Genomic DNA, 22265 nt, shown 5'->3' on the forward strand with positions numbered 1-22265 from the left:
TCCAGAGAACAGAGATATTCTTAGTTTAAGCGAACCTATAGGTATCGCACTCGATCAATACCAATCAGAGTGCCGGAATTGCTGAAAACGTTTAGTTTTACACGGACAGACACACACACAGATGGGCACTCTTAAATCGATTCAAAATTTTATGCTTACACAAGAACATAAATACTTTATAGGGTTTCTGACGCTTCGTTCTGGGTGAGAATATGTCTCTCTCATCCATAGTTGATGAGCATGCATAAAATTGTATTTTTGATTAGTTCTGTCTTTATACCTCACTACGATATTCAATGAAATAAATTGAAAAAAAATGTGGTCGAGAGAAACCAACTTGAGCTGAAATTTTTCCTTATCATTTTTAAATTCAAAAGCTTATAAAATCTGTTCATAAACTCGTACATAATTATCAAAAACGGTTAACTGTTGTTATTTTCATAAATTTCAATCATTGAATCGTTGCAAAACTTGAAGTTTAATCCTATATTGCAAATGAAACTTCGTGCACAACTCAGGATCCCTGACCGAATATAATGTTTTTCTTGTTCTATATTCCAAAGCGGAAAGACGGATAAGATTTCTACAAAGAGATGCATGTCGTGACGTCGAATATATTTTGATAAATCACGTGTTATCAACTATGATGCGTCAGAAACTCGTTTTTCTAATTAGTTAGTAATTCGCAGTAAGTAAGATAATAAATATCAAGACGGGTATTGCATGAGATAAAGATAACGGAACTGATATAAAATTATACCTTCACTTATGGTCAAATGAAATTCTCAGTCGAATTTACTTGCGCATAGGTTAAACATCTGAATCCGAATTTAGAATCTATGGATGGATGCGCTTGATTTTTAAAATTTTCAAGCCTACAAAAAAATTGACATAAAATTGAATTGAAATACGGCAGATTTTATTCTTAAATCATATATCTCGGATCGAATTGAAAAATAAGTACACTCGAGTACACTTATTGCAGTTCAATAATTAAAAGTGAAGGTATCATTTTCAATTTCTTTTCTTCGATAGGATTGAATATATTTATGGCAAACATCGATTTATAAATTCATTTAAATCATTTAAGTATACAACAATACCTTAATCGGTCGCAGACGCAATTGTGAGCAAGTAAAATGCTTCAATAATTCATAATTTTCTAATGGGGTTGTGCCGAAGTCAAGTGATGATAATAATGACTTACACATTAGGTGGTATCTGTTGTAGATGCCGATGATAATAGTGAAATTTTTTTTAAAGAAATAATCCGTTCGCTTTATTTATTTATTTTTCTTCATTTATTGTTTTTATTTATTTTTATTTTTTATTTTATGTTTTTTTTTACCATTAACACTGCGTTGAGTACTGACTTTGACTTTGATTTGTGAATGAAGCGACTGACCTACTCTCCATTCATACGAGTGGAATTCATTAGAGCTGCACTAATCTGACTGACTTTTGCCAACAACAATTCCGCATATTGTAACGGTTGTACGCTTACAATGACGAGTTATTAAATGCGCTCGCTCGTTTGTGCACATTTTCACATGGAGTTAATTCGTTGCGTTTCTCACGTCGTGCTATGTGCTTAATGTCAGCTGCTTGAGTAAAATTTAATTGTATTTAGACATTAATTTTCAACACCTTTAGATTTACGCCTGATATAACCACGACTTCATTGAATGAGTGCTGAACGTGTATAAGTTAGAAATTTTTCTGTAAATACATACATACTTATGCGTGGAATGTTATAAGTTAAATATTTTGTGCCTTCTTCACAGTAATAAATAAACAAGCTAGTTGTAGTAATTGTATCATACGCACATTCATAAATAATTACTTGAATACTTGAATATATATATATATATATATATATATATATATACATCAATAAATGTATGTATATGTATGTATAAATTAAAGAAAAGTTATAAGAAAAAATTAAACAAGGTGTCATATTAAAAAAAAAATAATAAAAAAAATAAATAAATAAATAAAAATTAAAAAAAAAAAAAACAACAACAAAAATAACAACGATAACACAAAGAAGTAAGAGAAAATACTTTACAAAAATGCTGTGCATGAACTTCAAATTGAACAGAACCTGGAAAATTGGGTAAGTGTTTACTTCTTGCTTATATTACATTTGAAGATTTATTAAACAATTTTATTTTCGGGCGCTAACTTAAGTTTAACTTAAAGATATAAAGCTGCGCACATGGATGAGTTAGCGGGCGATAGAAAGACGTTTCCATCCACAAATCTCTCGATACGGGACATTTATAAAGTTCAAGTCCATTACAATCGCGTACAGTTTAAGTTTACTGCAATAATTTCCAAACTTTTTGGCACATTTTTCCGCTCCATCGCCTTTATTGCTTTAAATAAATACTAAGATATCAATTTTAAAGTGTATTAAAAAAAAAAAAAGAAGAAGATAATACTTATACATTGGCAATAATCTTGTCAGATTTGCAATTGCTATTTTCCTGCTTCTATACGCATCACCGAAGGATGAGAATTATATCCATTTTTTCGAAACGTTTGCAAAGGCCAGAAAGAAGCCTCAAAAACGCTTCCGGAGCATATGCACTCTTAATCAGCACAAAATTCTTAATCGATTTAAGCATGTCCGCGTGTCCTTTGGTCGCCTTGATTTCTTGGTCTTATAAGCTGATTTACAATTATATAGGATTTTGTTTTTTTTTTGCCTCCTATGGATGATATAGAAGTCATGGACGTGAAAATTTGAATCCTTATATCGAGTAATGAGCACTTTGGCTCAACAACTTGCAACATTTCAGATATTACTTCGACGGACAACCGGATAGACGGACATGCTTAAATCGATTCAGAATTTGCTGCTCATTAAGAATATATGCGCTTTGTGGGTTCTCTGAAGCGTCCTATTGGGATTTGTAAAAAAAAAAAAAGAAACAAATCTCATTTAATTTACATCGCTATAGTTCGAGCAGTATGAAGAGGTTTTTAAAAATTTTAATTTTTTTAACACATTTTGGCGAATATTTGCCAAACTTTTACTAATGAAATTAACTTATCGCAAATCTCTCTCGCACGCTTTTCTAATGGATGAGTGAAGGCATGTAATTCGTTGAGAGTTATGCTGCGTGAACTCATTTTTCGTAAAAACGCATCTCACGTTTCCCGCACTTTGCTATACAATTATGTTTGGCAATAAAAACGTTCTTGCACCATTTAAGAAATCTCTTAAGGGATATAAAAATTATCATTATTATTATTATTATTATTTTTTTTTTTTTTTTTGAGAATTTTACAATACGTATCCTTCCTTCCTCTAATATGCAGATGTGGATGAGATTTAAAATAAATTGAAAAAGCCCTCTTTACACAATAATAGACAGATTGTTTCCCTTGCGTACTGTAATAGTCGACCGATAGTCTTTGCTTCACCTAGAAAAATAACAAAAGGAATAAAATAGAAAGTAAACTGCTTGAATACGGTCTGTAAGTATAAATAACATAAGGGGTATTGTTGATCAATGAATGTATTCGAAATTTATTTACGTAAATTTCATTGATAAATAAGACCTTTTCATATATATATCCATATATATATATATATATACATGTGTATCTACAAAATGATATGTACGCATACACTTGGGAGAGACTAAAATATCTTTGGCAAAAAAAAAAAAAAAAGACGTATCACAAAACATTTTTGCGAATGAGTTTAAAATTGTAATAAAACTCGAGATTAAATTTGATTCAATTGATGGATTATGAGAGTTACAGTGAAGTCAGTTGAAAACGCCCCAAAAAGTTTCTTGTCTGATCGATTCACTTGTCTATTGCTTACTAATATTTTTATTTTTCTATCTTTATCGAATATGTATTTGTTTATTGCTTCGAATTTGTTTTGAATTTGTAAACGAAATTTGATCGTTTCAATGCAATTCTCTTTTGTAAGTAAGTAATTTATATTTGTATTAAAACAATCACAAAAGGCGTGTTTATTTATGTTCAATCATTAGGTTTAATCGCTTTGTGCGAAAAGACGTACAATATGTTTATAATTACTGATTATATACACCATCCACAGGGGGCATATTAACTTTAATGAATGTTTACAGCGTGCGGAAATATATACAATGGGTATCCTATAAAATATATTATACATACATATATACATATTCTGGTTTATCTTTAATAGAATGGAGATGTTAAGTTTAAGAATCGACTGCGTCATTGATTTTGATTGAACATTTAAACATTTAAGGTGTGATCCGTACTCTAGTGAAGAAAATATATCGATCAATAAGTCCCGGGATTAATGACAACTTTCTTTATCATTTTTGAAAAGCTCCTACCCTCAATGGATGCCCATCAAAATTCCATAGTATTTCAATTGTCGAATTCATATGGTTTTAGTGACATCTTCAAAAGAATAGAAAAATCCGAATAACATGTGTTGACTAAACGTTATATTTTAACGGGGAAAAAGACTGTTCCCACGTAGCATTCGCTTGAGGAATATATTGGGAAGTCTGCTTCGTAAACTGTAGACCAGTGAACAGGCGTATTCTAATTATCCTTTTCATGAATAGTAATCCCGAAAACGTGAGACAGAGAGACGGACAGATAAGTTTGAATCAATCCAATTATTCGAGCATTTCTCATAGAATGCCTTAAATAACTGTACGATGGTTTGATGTATTTAATAGTGGGCCGTGACCCATTGTAGCGTTTTTACTTATCATTTATTAAAAATTTGAAAAATATTTTTCCGCATCTTCATTATCAAATCAATTCTCTGCCATCGGACTTTGGCTTATTCTGTCAATTTCGATAATGTCAGTATAATATCCACATTCGCGTATACATACAAAATCGACATAAACAGAACAGAGAGATTATAAGGCTCATTAAACGCTAATACATTTTTGCAAGCTAACAAGGAAACAACTCGAAAACCCGCGGCATGAATATCCTTTAATATATTCTCCGCTACTTACTACCTATACTACATCACTTTCCTTTCACTTACCGTATCTCTAAAGTGATTTTTCCGAGAATAACAAAATTTCTTCAATTGGGCTATTGAAAGTTGACATTTTATGCCAATGTGTTCATGTCTTTAGGAGAAGTAAACTTTTTGCTTTGTTAAAATTAGGTTTTTCTATCGAACTGGTGGTGTTTTTAATTGAGTCAAGTCAAGTTTGGAAACACTCTTTTGGCAGTGTGTTATTGATTTCATTGCTACGGTAATCAATTAGGAAAAATGATTGCCATAACTTGCTTTCATTCTGTTGTTAGTTGTTTTTAAAGCCAAGCGAACACTGACACTCCATTCTGCGTTGTTGTGTTGTACGAGTCCCCGATTATAACGATACATTCATATCTCATACATGGTTAGATATTATTTTGAAAACGAAAGAAACTTTGTTGAGAAAGTTTCATTTGAATGAAACAGAATTCGATACCGATCACAAATACATCCTTAAAGTTTTATTATTGATCTCCAGATCAAATGACCTACTAATGCGTTGTGTTGATCGAGCGACAAGCGGGAAGAGCATTCCGGAGATTAAACGCTGCAGTGGGCAAAGAAAATTGTTGTGCATTTTTGCTAAACGTCTTCACGATGCATAATATTCCCTTCTATTTGCAAATTTAGGAAAATCTCGTTTAACTTAGAGATCTTAATGAATGCGCTCTCAAAATCTCGGCACAGTTGGCCACTCACGCTGCGAACGACATCGACGAACGGAATTTTGCGACCAAAATTGTTTATAATAAATGCAATAAGTTTGAAGGCCTTCTCTTCAATGCTCCCCCGTGCCCCTATTGGCTTTGGACAGTTACGAGTTATGGTAAAATAGTCTCCGGAGAGGTTCAAAATTTTAAAAAAAGAATTTCTCTACTTTTGTTCCTCTTTCCTTTTTCGTTTTTCGTTTTTCATTTTTTTTTTTTTTTTTTTTTTTTTTTTTTCATTTGCGAAAATAAAATGAAGTGCAAAGAAACATATGAAACGGTTAAAATTGTTTTAATGTGGACACGGTACAGTAGTTTTGCACTGCTGTTTAATCGTGTTCAGGTAACATTTGTTACAATTGCTGTTCTGACAGTTGCGTTTTATGCGGTTTTCATTTGCTCGACTTTTTCACGCAGGCATTGGTATGTTTTGAAAGCAAAACAAATAATAACGATGATGGAGACGACGATTAAAATGATAATTATAATGGTGATGTGCTTTAGGTATCAGTTTGAAACGTTTATAAAACGTGCAAAGCAACATTTTACGTTCGCCAGGCATTTTAGGTTCACGTTACGAAGATGTTTACACACATATAGAGACGTCTACACATGTATATATATATATGCAGAGTGTATCAACCAATTGATAATAAAAGAGAAAAATAAAATAAAAAAAAAAATATATATATATATGTGTGTGTGTGTGTGTGCGTTTCCTCACATACATATGTCCTTTTATATTCATTCGTTGGCAGCGGCTACAAATATATCTTCTCCTTATGTCATGGCATTCGCAAGTAGTTTTGCGTGTTGTTTTATTACTTATGCTTTTTTTTTTGTTTTTGTTCGTTTTATATTTTTTGCAGTATTTCAGCTACTTCTGAGAAATCATAATTTTACATTTTTAACAATAACTATCATCCGACCATCATCACCAAACCACCAATGCCACCACAAATAAATATATATACGTTTAGTGTACTTAGCAGGAACAAGTCAAAACTGACTGACTGAGAGCGCAAACCAGGGTGCACACATAAATAAACCCACTTTAACCAAATAGCCTATAGAAAACGGTACGGAGACGATATATCGCGCCACAATATAACAAACTCATGATCGACTGCTTGTTTGGTTGCTGGCTGTTATCTGATTTGTGCGCTACTTCATTCAGTTCATCATTAACATGGTTGTCTTTTTATTTATTTCTTCTCAAAAACGAAAAAAAAAAAAAACAAAACAAACAAAACAAAACAAAAAAGCTTTTGTTGTTTCTCTTGTTATTTGTGTGCTAAGCATCATTGTTAACTTGTTGCTTAGACTCCCAACTCTTGGTCATCTACCTCTGACTTTTGTATACATTTCTATATAAAAGTACATATATTCATACTTACATATAAGTCTGTGGCTAAGTTAGAGGTATTCACTCATCTTTTGTTTTTCATAGTTGCTGATGGTGATGGTGGCCTCTTTAAGAGTTCAAGAGTCAGATTACTGGGAAAAATTAAGATATCTGAGAATTGTTACTGTTTTTGTCTTTTCAATATATGCACGCATATGTATAAATACATATACATACAAACATTCATATTTATAAATATATATGTATATATATATATATGTATATACTTCGACACATATATACATTTAATTTTACCAACACTTGGACATAAGAAATGCAGATGATAGCAATGATGATGATTTCCTTCTTTGGGGAGTTTTTATTATTAAGAATTCTTTTTTCTTTCCATCTGATTATAATATTTTTTTTTTTATTTATTTTTTTTTTATTTTTTCTTCTTATTGCAAAAGGTGTTCATTGTTTTCGAAACAGCCCTTAATAATATTCCTGGGAAATATTTAAATTTATAATATTCGATAAAAATAGAATAAATTTCAAATGAAAAGTTAAAAGCATGCATTGTCACTTTTTATTCGATGAACTTTGTTTGTTTGTTGTCCATATATAACAAAGGTGGTAAAAAAGTGGTAAAAATCAAAAATCAAAAATCAAAAAAAAAAAAAAACAAACAAAAAAGAATTCATATATCATTTCCGAGTTATTTTAGCATATAAAACGCGACTTTTTCCCATTTAACATTTATGTCAATATATAGGAAAATGTACAAAATATTATCTAATCGGGTGTGAAATGAACCTTTCGCTACCGCTTAAATATTAAATTAACAATAAAATTATATTAATAGGTTTAAAAGGAAATATTTTTCATCAAATCCATTTGGGGTTTTCAACCTAAATAAATACATACATAAAATAATATATATTTAGTTTTCGCTTCTATTGAATTGAAAATTGATATCGACAAAATTCGAAATTGTAGAATTCCGCATCGTTTACGATGTGATTACAAATGACCAAAGTCAAACATACACTTTTATATATAGACAATATTTAAGTTATGTGCCTACCTATCTATAAATATGTTATATACGCGTAAATATATTTTCCTAGAATTTTTATAGGAAAGTTTTCCGTTCACCCAATGGCTCGCAGTTTTAATTTAACCATATTTTTAAATGCGATTTGACATTTCATTCTATACGCAACCGTTAATGTGTGTTTTATACCGCGAAAATTTTCACTCTTGCGATAAACATATTTACACAAAAAACATATCGGCATTAATACTGCTACTCTTTATTGCTATATGTATTCTCGATTCTTAATCGTTTATCGTCGATGTCAATTTTATGTCGTACATAATAACCTGAGCGGGGGGTAAAAAGTTAAAGCAAGACTTTACTTACGAAATTTGACTGCAAGATCAAAATCTACTCACCTAAATATACATCATGTACTATTTAGCTTCCCACGATACGAACAAAGGTTTACTCATTTAATATATATCGTACTTTGTGACGTACAAATCGTATAGATTTTCATTAAGGGGAGGATATTAACTTAACGTCTGCAGGAATGATTTTTTTTTGAAGGTAAGAAAAAACTTTATATTGAAAGGAATGTAAAAAGCATAAAACAAAGGGGGAAAACAATAAAAATTCACAAAAAAAACAAATAAAAAATTAAGTTCACATTTGTGGCCACTGAGTAATTTTTGGTAATTTATGAATGAAATGCTTTCATCGATTCCAGGCAAATCGATTCGTCTTACACAATATCTATCATGGCATCTGAGACGAGATTTAGGATAATGTCCTATGCCGTTCAGTTTGATTTCAAAATTAACTTTAGTTTAGCTTCGGGATGCATACAGATGCAGTTCTGCCTTGTCTTTTAGCTCTTTTAGCTATTGCTGCTTTAAACTCCCGACGAGACATTTTAATGATTTTTTTTAATTGATTATATTTAAAAATTGATATGCAATTCTATGGTGAAATTTTCGACTTTTTGCAGAATGCGGAATAGTGTACTGTCATACGATCAAACATATCTACGCATAACTTTATTATATCCATGCCATTGGTATAAAATTTTTCCTTTTGTACAATGTCCTTTGGTTCCACACCGGAAAACTTTATTATTTTCATGGCAACTTGGAAGTGTACGCGGCAACGGAAATCGATTCTCGCTCGCACACCTTTTGTAAATCGTTCTCTGCCAAGAGTTTGCTAGAACTCGCCGATACTCTAGTTTTTCTTATAGTACCTATGTACCTATACTACCTCTTTGCCTTTAAATGACTTCTTAACGATATTGTGGTAGGAAAAGTTTATGATTTTCAAGGTATTTGGGAAATATTCCAATAACATATCCAATAGTGGAAGTACTATTGTATAAAAATATTTTCACAATCATTGAGTAATTTATTGTTGTATTGTTCTTTCATCTCGGACATTTTTATATTGCATAGTGAAGTTCTTTTCGCAGTAAATGCCGTATTGAATAGTTTCTTGTAAATATTTGTACGAAATATAAGTATGGCGTTGCATCAGCTATCGATCCACTTATATATACTACCTTGACTTCGCTTCTTCACTGCGCTTACACGAAACATTAAATTTTACTTATGACTATATTTAAGTTAAAGCACAATCATGAATGATAGCTATGCGTACGCGTAGGTATACATTTGTGAATTCCTTACAAAATGAAAAATAACTACAAATTTTTCCTTCAAAATTTCTAGGAATTTATTACAATTACATGTATTTAGGATATTTCTTCTTATTTTCATCAAATATCATCGCTTTGATGAAATAATTCAAAAATACTGCACTTCCAAGAATCTACTTCACTCGATTTGTCTGTTTGTTTGCCGAATTAAACAATGGAAATACCGGCTTAATTGCAGTCAAACGATAAAAAATTTATTTTTCGTATTCAGGGATTTTTTAGTGAATAAGCTAATGTCAAATTTAGACAGTAATTATAATTATAAAAGAAAAAAAAAAAACGTAAACGTCCCCATAAGCGATCAACAGCTTGAAAAGGTTCAATTGCACAAATGTCTCTATGCCATACAAATATGCATCGAAGATATAATAGAATAAACAACTTGACTATATCTCTTCGCCTATACTTCAGTTTAAGTTTTCCCCTGTTATTCTCATATATGCCGAGAGAAAGAACAAACCTCATCTGAAATTTGTTTCTTCTTCCTTGCTCGACTTGGTAGGATCATTAAAGTTGCGCGTCTAAGATTATTGATTTGGATTAAATGCTTGTACTAAATTTCGTATTAGTATCCAATCGATGCAATTGTTTGGGACTGACTGGGAGAAATGTATTGAGATATTTAGTATTTTTTTCAATTTGTCACTATTTTTAGTAGATTTATGGCAAGATGCCCATGTCTTATGCGTATATTTATATCAGATTCGACGATTCGGAGAATTTTTAAAGCATTAAGACGACACACATGAATTTGGTGAAGGTGGATCCAAAGCATATTAGGTCTATGAATCACACTACTTTATTCTTTTCTCAAAAATGATGAAATTCGAGATCTCAAATCTCTTGAGTCTTCGTAAATCCTATCTTTCAAACGATAGATATTTCACTTATGTCATTTATGTCAAATTATTTTAATTTGAAAAATTATCCTGAACATATTCTTGAACGAGAGATATTATCAGTCTATTATGAGCCGAATAAATCTACTTTGCATAGATGTAGATGTTTGCGTGAAAGACGTCATGTAATGAAACTGCCTTCACATCCCTCCCTTAAAGTCTATATCTTGGCTTTTAAAGTTTTGTATTTTGCTTTTACGAGATTGAGAATTTCATTACAACACTTTCGAAATTTTGCAAAAAAAAAAAAGTATTTTATTTTTAATGTTCGACATTTTCTATTGTTTTTCATTTCATTTCTGTTTTTTTGTTTTTTTCCCCCCCAATTATAGACAAAAGAGGTATTATATAAGCTTTCAGTGAAATTATTTTTAGAACGATTCATTATACGGTATATCCGTTTTGTCAAAACATTTGTGCAACGCCCAGGCGAAAGCGCCCAGAGACCTCGTTAATCAGCATCGACTTTTGAAACGATCCGACCCTCTTTCCGTCGATGTAAATTCTGCTATTGTCTTCAAATTGGGTAGAAACATTGTAAGGCATTGCACGTAGGTTGGGATTGAAAATGGACACGCCCACACCAGCACCAAGTAAACTGAGAAAAAACTCTGTTTTTTAAAAAAATAAAAAAATTGTTTTTTTGCTCATTACTCATAAACTACAACGGGATAAATCAACAAATATTTGAACAATAATTCTATGGACGATGCTGTAGTACATCTACAAATGTGGAAAAAATCGATCACGCCTACTTCATTTTGTAGAATATCATAGTTTCATTTCTTTTTTCAAAACTTTTATAACGCGTCATAGAAGGATTCAAAAACCTCATAAACTATCTAAATTCTTGGCCGGTTTCAAGGTTCATCGGTCCATGTGTCCGTCTGCGCAACTGTTTGGTATCTATGGTAAAAATTCTATTTTGAGAGTAAAAAAAAAAAAAAAAATACAACAACCGCACCCACTTCATATTGTCGAGCATGAAAATTTAGTTCGTTTACCGCTTTTCTTTGTCTTTTTTTAAGATAACAATGATGAGTATTTAAAAGATTCTGTCACGACTGAGTATAATTTTCTTGGTTTGTGTTTTTGTTTTTTTTTTTTAATAAAAAAATAATTTTTCCTTATATTTTTTAATATGAAGAAAGAATTCGTTTTTGATTTCCCAGTATATAAGTGCGCAGTGTTTATTATTTATCATTGAAAGCAACCGCAAACATACATACATATACGCATAGAACAAAAGTGCACAGAGAAAAGACAGTCGATACGACGGGCAGAAGACACACTCAATATAGATAATTATCTGAATTTCTTTGAAAATTTGTTGTCGCAAAAAATCTCCAAATTATTATCGATCCCTTAGCTAATATGCATGCTAATATATGTGATTGATAATAATGAATAGAATGTAGAAGAGACCGGACACAAAACATTGAACAAAATCCATCCATCTATCGAATAAAAGAAAAGAGTTGTAATTTTTTTTCGATTATTCAATAATTTCAAAAATAATATCTTGTGGTTTTCGTTTGACCGTTCCGTGCTGCCGTATTGAAAATGCATTTATATATAAAATTTTATTAAAACTGATTTCTTTACGCAATTGCGATTAATATTATTTATCGCTGTGGAAATGAAAACAATTATTACTCAAGTAAAGAATGGATGGATACTGCCCGACTGTACGAGTACCTCACATTATTTGTAATGAATTTTTTTTGTTTTTTTTTTTTTTTTTTTATATATATTTTAATAAACTTTATTGTTAAGAAAAAAAAAAAACAAAAAATATTCAAAAAAAAGATTATTTATTAGGTATTTGGTAAAAATTTTGCTAAAAATGTTTCTATCTTGTCTTCTTCAATTTCTAATGAAATGGTTCTCGATACGAACGATTATTAAACGTTCAATTTCATTGAAATATGCTTTCAATATGTACAAAGTGCAATGCAATTATATATAAAATGGGAAATCAATCAGAGAGAGACCGGACTTGTGTTACAACTATTATTGATAGTTACAAATGTCTGATGTGAAATATGAAAACCACAACCGGATTTTTTGGAAATTCTAATATTCCATTTAAAATTATAAAGGAATTTTTTCGTATTCACAACTGTTAATGATACATAGTTAAGTTAAGTTTATAGCTTATTTATTGCATGAGCTATTCAGATTAATTAATTAATCTCTTATATACTTTATATGTAAGTAAAGACAAGCAAACAAAGTAAAGGAAAACAGCTAAAATTGGAAAGGAAGATATATAAAGATGAGAAAAAAAATAAGAAGTAGGGGATTAAGACGAGAAGGAATGTGTAGAAAAGAAAGATAAGAGACTAAAACGGAGCAGACGGAGAGAATGAGAGAGAGCAGATCAATACAGAAGAAAGATGAAAAAAAAAAAAGAAACGAAAACAAGAAACGGAATATAAGAAAGCGTGCCAAAAGACGAGAGAAGGCAATAAAAGATAAGAAAGGCAAAAAAAAAAAGGGAAGAAAAGATGAGAAAGAACAGCGAAGAATTTGGTGCCAAGAAACGAGAAAAGTAAGGGAATGGGACCAGAAAGAATGTGTAGAAAAGAAGAAAAGAAACGAAAGAAACGGGATATAAAAGAAAAGAAAAGCAGATAGGAGGAAAAAAAAAAAGAATAGAACATAAAAGAAGAAAAAAGAAGAGAAAAGAAAACAAAAGAAGAGAAAAGAAAAGAAAGAAACAGGATACAGGAGAAAAGAAGAGCAGATAGGAGGCAAAAAATAATAGAACAGAAGAGAATAGAAAAGAAAAGGAAAGAAAAGAGGAGAAGAACAGAAAAGAAAAGAAAAGGAAAAAAAGAACGGAGAAGAAAAGAAAAGAAAAGAAAAGAAAAGAAAAGGAAAAAAAGAAAGGAGAAGAAAAGAAAAGAAGCGAAAAACCAATAAAGAACGTTGTGCCAAGTTTATTAAAAACTTTTCGTGCATTGAAACTTTTCATCTGCTCAGAGAAGCCTTTCTTGTATTTCTGCCCAATGATCGAAAACAAAAATTTCAGCTATAGTATGGATTAACCAGATTGAGCAATGCGTCAATCATGTAATCAATGAATGTAACGTGAATAAAAAAATTCCCCATAATCTTTGCATAGATTTTTACAAATTCGATAATGAAAAATAGCGAAATAATTTTTCATTCCAATCGTAACATATGTTAAATATATACACTCCTAATCCGTCTGCTGCAAATAGTAAGAATTTTTATTATATAGATATATAAAGTCAAGTAAAACAAAGTAGTCGGGCAAGGCCGACCCTTAGATAACCTACACGACTTTGCTTAATATTAATTGTACACCAAATTATTTTGATGGAAGTGGATAGTTTTCATGAACGCCTTTATGTTGATCGAATTTTAGCAAACCAAATTTGCTTGTCAGAGATTTTTAATTTTCCGGGAGCTCTTCCATCGTAGCAAACCACAAATTAGGCTTTCTCGCCATGGAAGTGTTTGCTTTCATGAAAGCTCCTATATACGATGCGGTATAAACAATAGATCTATATGATCAAAATTCGCCATGGTTGATTTATTGAGGATAAATTTTCAACCTAATATAATAATAAATATTAGACCTTTCTGGCACATAAAGTCTTATATTTCCCCTTTCAACCCTTATATGGATTGGAATTCAAAACACAGGCCTATCTAGTCCAAATTCTGTAAAGTTCATTTTTATGTGGAACTATTATTAGAAACGAATTTTCATGAAGAATTATTGAAAATTAATCCTTTGTAACGTATAAAGATTAAGTGTTCGCCGAAAACATTGTATGACAAGTTTTCAAACAATTGCTTCGTCCAATCGAAAATTGTCACACCAGTTTAGAAATTCGAAAAATTTGCAATATTTTTTCTTATAACGATTTATTTATTTAAAAGAAGACTTCATAAGGGGATTGCCCAAAAAAGTGATCCAATCCAAAACACAACAGTGTGGCAAATTTCATCAAAATATATGCCGAAAATTGCAACCAATAGGTTGAACATAAGTATACATGGGCCGACATCGGACATGTCTGTACGAACGAAGGCAGAGCGACAATATCAATTCAGAAAATTCGGCATAAAAAAAGATGAGTCTATTATCTCAGAAATCCTTTCGGATGTTACAACCGGCCGCTCAAGTTTAATATATCCTCGTGCATGAAAGGATGTAGCGTATAAATATATAGTATGAATGCGATCAATTTACGATTATACTAATGAAAAACGAGAAGCTAGTTTCATTTATTTATTTTAAATAGCAAATATTGAAAAGGGAAAAATATAAATTTCTGGTATCATTTCTTCTTCTCATGCATTAATAATTAAATCAACAAATATAATGTTTTATATTTTTTTTTGTTTTATTAAAATTCAGATTTTAACTGATTAAATATTTAAATGTTTTAATTAATTCAATTAACTTAAAACACTATTTAGTTCATTCAACTGAAAGATTTTTACATCGGACATTACGTGTGGTAAGGGTATATTAAATTTAGGCGATTGTATGCAACACGTGCAAGCACATGAGGCAGATTTTGCATTTTATATTAGACCGATCGATTTACATATTCGTTTCGGAATCCATTTAAATCGTTTTTTCTACATGTTCATATGTACTGTGTTCAACTCGCAGTACGTGATTGTGGCGATATTTCGATAAAATTGGAACATGCAATGTTTCATTGAAAAAGTGTCGCAATAAAAATCGCTTAAGAGTAATATGTAGACATATATTAAATGAATGTGACATATTTGTTTTCTCTCTCATGTTTCATCTCCCATCAAAAGTTTGTTATAAAAAAACGATCAAGTACGGCCGGCCTCTAAATACCCTAAATCACATTGTCTAACATAATTCTTAATTCTATTATAGAACATCAAATTTATATCCATTATATGTTCCTATACAAAGGCATATTTTTCAAGTGCGTATTTATGGGGAAGCGGGCCCGAAACGCAATCTAGTGTAGTACAATCTTAATACTGTCCTATGGCAGGATCTCAAAAATATTCATCGAAATATTTTAAGAATGGCGATCTGTACAAAAATGTATGTGGGGAGAAATCAGACGGACAGACAGAGAGGCTTAGATCAATTGAGATTATGATTTTGTTGGGTCCATCTTAAGCCCTTCTGCGTGTTACATCCAATCGCACTAAATTAAGCCTTTTTCTGATCGCATATGTTAATTTGTTTAATTTTATTAAGAAAATTCATCCAATTTTTTCGATCCCATCTCATACGAGAGTTATCACGGAAAATAAGACTTTATACGGCAGGAAAGTGTAATTTTTAGACAAAGAGTATTAGACAAAATGACATAGATGATTTAATAGTCGATGTAACTCGAGTAGAACGTTTTAATTTTTTGTTCCCTAATATATTTATTTTATTAATAAATATTCCGAATATTAGTGTCGGAGTATCCGTGATTCGCGTTAAGGCTAACTTAACGTTTGGTCTAACTTTATGACTGACGAGAAATTCGAATGTGTGTAGATACGTGATATATGATAGTTTCCCCTATGTGTTTACATATGTACTTAATAATAATAATATTGTTGTCTTCATTAAAATTGTAATCAAATGTAAACAATAGCTATAAGTATAGAGGAAAAAAGCAAAAAAAAAAATAAATAAATAAATAAAAAAAGAAAACAAAAAATATATAATTAATAATTACATCTCTTTTTTTTTTTCTTCTGTTTCGATTATAATTTCAGTTTCAGTTGGCGATTACGCGCAGTTGCATTTATAATTGCGCTATTGCAGTGGACAACAACACGTACCAGTGGTGGCGGCGGCGGCTATACATTAGTGACAGCAACGGCGTCAATAAAATCTCCTGGCGGTAAGTATTTAATAGCAATAGTTGTAAAAGAAATATACACCAAGATCACCAAAGACGACAGCACTGCATGTAAATCAAAATTATTCCTTAAACAAATGGCCAAACACACGTGAAATCTGGAAAGCTTATAAAATAGTAGAAACAACGAATCTTGATTGCCCAACATGCAAAGCGTCCAAAGCCGCTTGCATTTAGTTGACTTGACATTTTAACGGATCTATTGCATTCTAATGTATGTAGGGGATCAAAGTCTTTTAATGTAAATATTCAATTCTTAAAGAAATTAGAATAAGAAATATTAAGAATTTCTTTCAGTTAGTTTTATATTACGATCAAAATATTTTCATTTTAATTTTTTTTTTTTTTTTTGATTTACTATATTGCTTTAGATATTTAGAGAGAGAGAGAGAATTCTTAAGCGAATCATCTTATGCGTACTATGACTTTGAGGATTTTGCAAACGTTAATAGAAAGAGGGATAGCCGGCTATTTGGAGTTCGAGCGCCTATGCCTTACTTTCACTAATCTATTACGATCACTATCAGGCTTGTATTATGAGGAATTAATTACGATTTTCTTAAATGATTACAAGTGTCTGCCTAAAATTAATATATCATCGAATCGTGTTACGTAAACCATGCATAGATTATACATTGTAAGGACAATGCTTATTTGTGTGTATTGTTCATAATTATATTATAAAAATATCTACCTAGAAAATATGCAGATATATTAGACAACCAACTTAAAATAGTGCTTAAATGACGGCAATAGTAATAATAATAATAATAATAATAATAATAGTAATAATTATAATAATAATAATAATAATACATGTTATATGTGCGCATCGCATATTATAAACATTTATTCCTACGTGATTGGATCGATTGTTCACATAACCATAGTAGTGTAGTAGGTGGATGTTAAATTGTATAGTTATATGTGCATGCATATCTTATACTTAAATTGTATATCACTTGACTTAGAAGAGCGCTTATTGTTTTGCTCTTCTTCTATTTTTTACACCTATTTCGCTATTTGGCTGATTGTTTGTGCTCACCTAACATACACATATATAAAAGCTTACAAATGTTTACTCTATTTGAAAGCCTACATATATATATAAGCATATAGGTATATGCATGTCCAGCAGATGTATTAAGACAATTAGTTCAGTATATACTTTATTTATTTACTTTTTCGTTTTGTTGCTTATACCTAAAACAACTTATGGTACAAAGTATGTTAAGCTTGTACGGATTTATGTGACACCCTGAAGAAGTTGATATGGAAGTTTTTTCTGATCTGAATTTCTGAATTGATTTAAACTTGTCTGTCCCTCTGTCCGTATAGATGACAATTCTTGAGCGATGAGATGTTGTTGTAATCCAAACAAAAACAATATTAAGAATGGAAATTAGAATCGGAAAATATTTTTACGATCACATCGCATATATTGTGTATATTATGTAGGTGCCGTTATACGAAAGATAATTTATGCGATTGAAAATTTCTGGATCAAATGCCTTAGGTAGTGAAAAATTTGAATCGACTAGACCAACTTTTTTTTTTTTATTCCCCGCCCATACAAACTTTTTTTTTTTGGTAGGTAAGCCTTTATACGCTAAAAAGATGCAATTTTGGATATTTTATGTGGAAAATTTGTCCACAGTAGTAATTTGATATAAAACTTAAATGCACTAAATTTGCACTTTGTAGATCTATTTTTTGCACCATTCACCATATATGGGGGCTGTAACGCACTAAGTAAGCCATTACATGGCACAAAGTTCTTATATCTTATCATAAAAGCGGATCTATATTAATAATGTGGGATACAAGTTAATCGTCACAATATTAGACTATATGGATCCATTTTTTGGACCTGAACCGATTTAAAAGCTCGAATTTAAAGCATGATTCGGAGACATTGCATAATTTTTCGGATTTTTTGAAGAATAATATAAGACGTTGTTGTGTAGAGTATTGAAGGATAGAGATTTCTCGACGATAATGCTGTTAAGAAAATTGTAAAATAAAATGTTTTTAAACTTCAGCAACAAATCGTTGCAGCTGTTGTTTTAATTGATTTAGTAAAATTCTAATTAACTACCAATCAAAATGATAAACTTAATACAACAATAAAGTAATGTTTACGTGCGATATGACGTACATAATGAACGAGTGCTAAAATAATAATGTATGTAAGCCCAAATACAACGAATAAGATGTAAGTTATTGTATTTTAAACGAAAACGTTTAGGCAAAAAACCATGTTCCATCAAATGAGGGTATGCTGAGAAGACTGCTGGACAGACTTCTCCTCAGGTGAGATGGACAAGGCCACTTTAGCATTTTTATGCCCACTAACAATGGATGGGTGTATGTATGGATTTTGTAAAAAAATTTGCAATGCTCCGAAAAAGACTTTAAAGAACCCATAAGAGTCTTTAGGCGTTACTCAGTAATCTAATGGCAGATGACGTGTTTATTCGCAATTGCAAGGTGATTGAATGTCAATTACTCTCCAACATGGACTGCAAAATGCCATTATCGTTTGGAGAGAGAAATCTTCGGAACGCAAGTTGACAAACCATTTTTGGCAGTGCGAACACTTGCAACGTATCACATAAATTTTTACAAACAACTAACGCATTGCTGCTCTCCTGGAACTCATATCGAATGCAATGTTTTCAGTGCACTTCGCCCACTGAACTTTCTTCATCCTATACTTTGCAATTAGTCCCTCTTATATCGTACGAGATATAACGCTAAAGAAGAAGATCCAACCAAACGCAAGCTACATGTCTGTCTAAGTATTTCCATCTGTCCACATGTGTAATATCTGTGCCAAATCAGGTCCTGAGCACAAAAATCGTCTCCAAAAATTTGACAAAAGCATCGGAAGTTGTTGTGCGCAGCTTGGTACTGAACATTTGTTAAATCGATGAAAAAGCCCGCTTTTCAGACATAACATAACCGGGCAAAAAAACCAAATAATTAGGTTTTTCAGTCATTACAACCACAACTAACTCGCTAAATAATACCATACCATATACGGTATCTGTGTAAGAGCGTATCAAATCCGCGCAATCTCATAGATCATCAAAATTTCACTTTTTCGTATTTGTTCCTTTGAAGATACACTGCGTTGAGGATATATGGACGGTTCGTCCACATCCAAACATAACTTGATACTTATTCATAGTTGGATTCAATTGTTTGCATGATTTTTGCACTGTTTTGATGGTTTGCGGTCGCTTGTCATGATGAAATTCTCATCTGCTTTAATGTATTTAAAATCTTTTCCCTAACAATCTCTCATTTGTTTATTTATTTATTCATCAAACAAATTCCGCTGCACAAACAGATCAGATAAGTTTAATGCTTTTAAAAAACATTTATATATTAATTAACTTAAATTATGAAAAGAGTTTTTATTTATTATAAGCAAAAAAAAAAAAAAAATAAAAATAAAAATAAAAAAAAAAGGGCAAACATATATAGTGTGACTAAAATTGCAAACGAATTTTTGACAGACATCCACAGCATGATTTGCAAGAACCAGCCAGAATACTATCGTTAGTCTAACGTCATCGCTCACAATTATTGTTATTATTATTATTATTATTATTATCCTTGGAAATGTTGAGTTTCGCAAGTCAATTGCGGATAGCTATTGCGATTGTTATACAAGTATTCGTAGTGTTTCGAGTCCGCATAATGCAATCTTTCAACAATGTATTATGTTTACCGTTTACTTCTTGGCTCATCATCATAACAACAACATGCGTATGCTTGCTATTGCTAATGTTGTCGTGATTGATGCCAAGGATTCGCGATGATTTATCATTCGGCCAAACGTGAAAACGCCACATTAGTAGACATGAAATTTAAATTGTGTTTTCATGTTTATCGGAAAGCATCGGAAAGTGAATAATCGCCGAGATTGATGTTTTTAAATTCTGGAAAATAACTCTTTAAAAAAAAAGTCTTTTAAACGCAACGCATTAAGACGTTTCAATTGGACCGTATCGCCAGATAGAAAAGTTAAAAATGATGCTATATGCGATTGCCGCGTTTTCCTGCTTCCTTTAATTCACAATATTTAAAGAGTCTCTCAGGGACGGAGTGTTTGAATTTAATTCTTTTTCGATTTTTAATTGTTTTTGCTTTTCGTATAATTGATCTGAACTTTTTATAAGAATTTCAAATTTTGAAGAATTATTTTCGAAATATTGGAATTGTTTCCTCGTGAAAGTATTCGTTCGTATATATATATATTAATTTTTGATTTTTTTTTTTTTCTGTTTTTTTGTAATCATATTGATTTTGACCTCTCCCTTTTTCGCATCACTGGAGAAGGTTGATATCGATGCAAAGTCTTCTTTTGGAATGGATGAAATGTCATTGCTATTAGCATTTTCAAAAAGTTCTTCAGTTTGTGCTTGCGTTTCACCAATTTATTTTCGGAAGCCTCTTCTTCGTAATTTCTCGCTTTATGTTTTTGACTTATGAAGTTTTCCATCCTGATTACATTATTGTTACACAATGTGTGCTTTTTCAATTTTTAATTTATTTTCTAAATTTTAAAATAACCATTAATAGAGAGTTTATTTGTTCTTTTATGAAAATTTCGAAGTTTTCAATTGTTAATATACATATATATATATATATATATAAGTAAATATATATATACGGGACAATCAAAGCAGACTGCGTTTGCTTTATTATTTCCGAAAACTTTTCAATTTTGAGTTTTCTCTTAACGTTTTAAGTTTTTAGTTGTAGACTTTGATGTGTGCACTACACTACACTACACTACTATCTGATAGAGGGTGTGTTAAGTTTGTGCGAACCTATGTAACACCTACGAAGGGCTCAAAATAGGCGCAACTTCTCTTGTACCGATCGATTCGGGTAATGATGAAATATGTCCATCCCTTCGTCCGCCTAATGATGTTTCTTGTCTTTTTAAGATAAACGCTATTGAAACCCTATGCCTTGAAACCTAATGCCTTGTTTTGAAAAGTTATATAAGTATATCTGCAGGGTGTTTTGTGGGTATTTACTGGTGCTTCGCAGCCCATTACAGTATTCATTCCTTGTGTTAATTAATCCTTTGCTTTTAAGAATTTTCAACAGAGACTTTGCTTATATGACTTTCTAAATTCGTTTAAAATTTTCATAAGTTCCCTTAATATTAAATAATTTTGCTCTTTTCTTTATTTTCTTTATGAAACTTTTTTAAAACTTATTTCATAAATAATTTCAATCTTACCAAGTCTTTATTATATTGCCTTTTATACCATACATTACTTGTAGTACAGGCTATATTAAGCTTGTGAAGATGTTTGTAAGACCCAGAAGAACTTAAAATAGGCCCACGCCTCATTATACCGATCGATTCAAAATCATTTTCCGAAAGATAAGAATCATATTCAGAATCATTTTCTGATTCGATGTAAGCCTGTCTGTCCCTCTCATCTCTGTCAATGTAAATTTGTGTTCAAGCTACAGATCGCAATTTTTTAAATATATTTTGACGAAATTTGATGCAGTGAGACGTTTTGACCCAAGACAAGAACGAACTCCATTGCAAATGGTTCGGATCGGTCGAGTTTTAGGATATAAAACGCACGGGAGA

The 22265-nt window shown here is 31.2% G+C and overlaps 1 protein-coding gene and 1 long non-coding RNA gene across 2 annotated transcripts in view; one reads left to right on the forward strand and one right to left on the reverse strand.

The window, feature by feature from the left end:
- Positions 1 to 1997: 1997 nt before the first annotated feature.
- Positions 1998 to 22265, forward strand: part of LOC119639102 (cytokine receptor-like) — a 48422-nt gene continuing 28154 nt past the window's right edge. Inside the window, exons 1-2 of the mRNA XM_038036340.1 lie at positions 1998 to 2119; positions 16488 to 16615. Of these exons, the coding sequence (XP_037892268.1) occupies positions 2076 to 2119; positions 16488 to 16615 (172 nt within the window). The 5' untranslated portion in view covers positions 1998 to 2075. The remainder of the gene's footprint in view (positions 2120 to 16487; positions 16616 to 22265) is intronic.
- On the reverse strand, positions 2168 to 5938 carry LOC119639169. The gene is made up of 2 exons (XR_005247540.1): positions 3300 to 5938; positions 2168 to 3230 (listed from the first exon to the last, which is right to left on the reverse strand). It is a non-coding gene; the product is annotated as an uncharacterized LOC119639169 (long non-coding RNA).

This window comes from Glossina fuscipes, unplaced genomic scaffold (genome assembly GCF_014805625.2).
Source record: "Glossina fuscipes isolate IAEA_lab_2018 unplaced genomic scaffold, Yale_Gfus_2 0, whole genome shotgun sequence".
Taxonomy (NCBI): domain Eukaryota; kingdom Metazoa; phylum Arthropoda; class Insecta; order Diptera; family Glossinidae; genus Glossina; species Glossina fuscipes.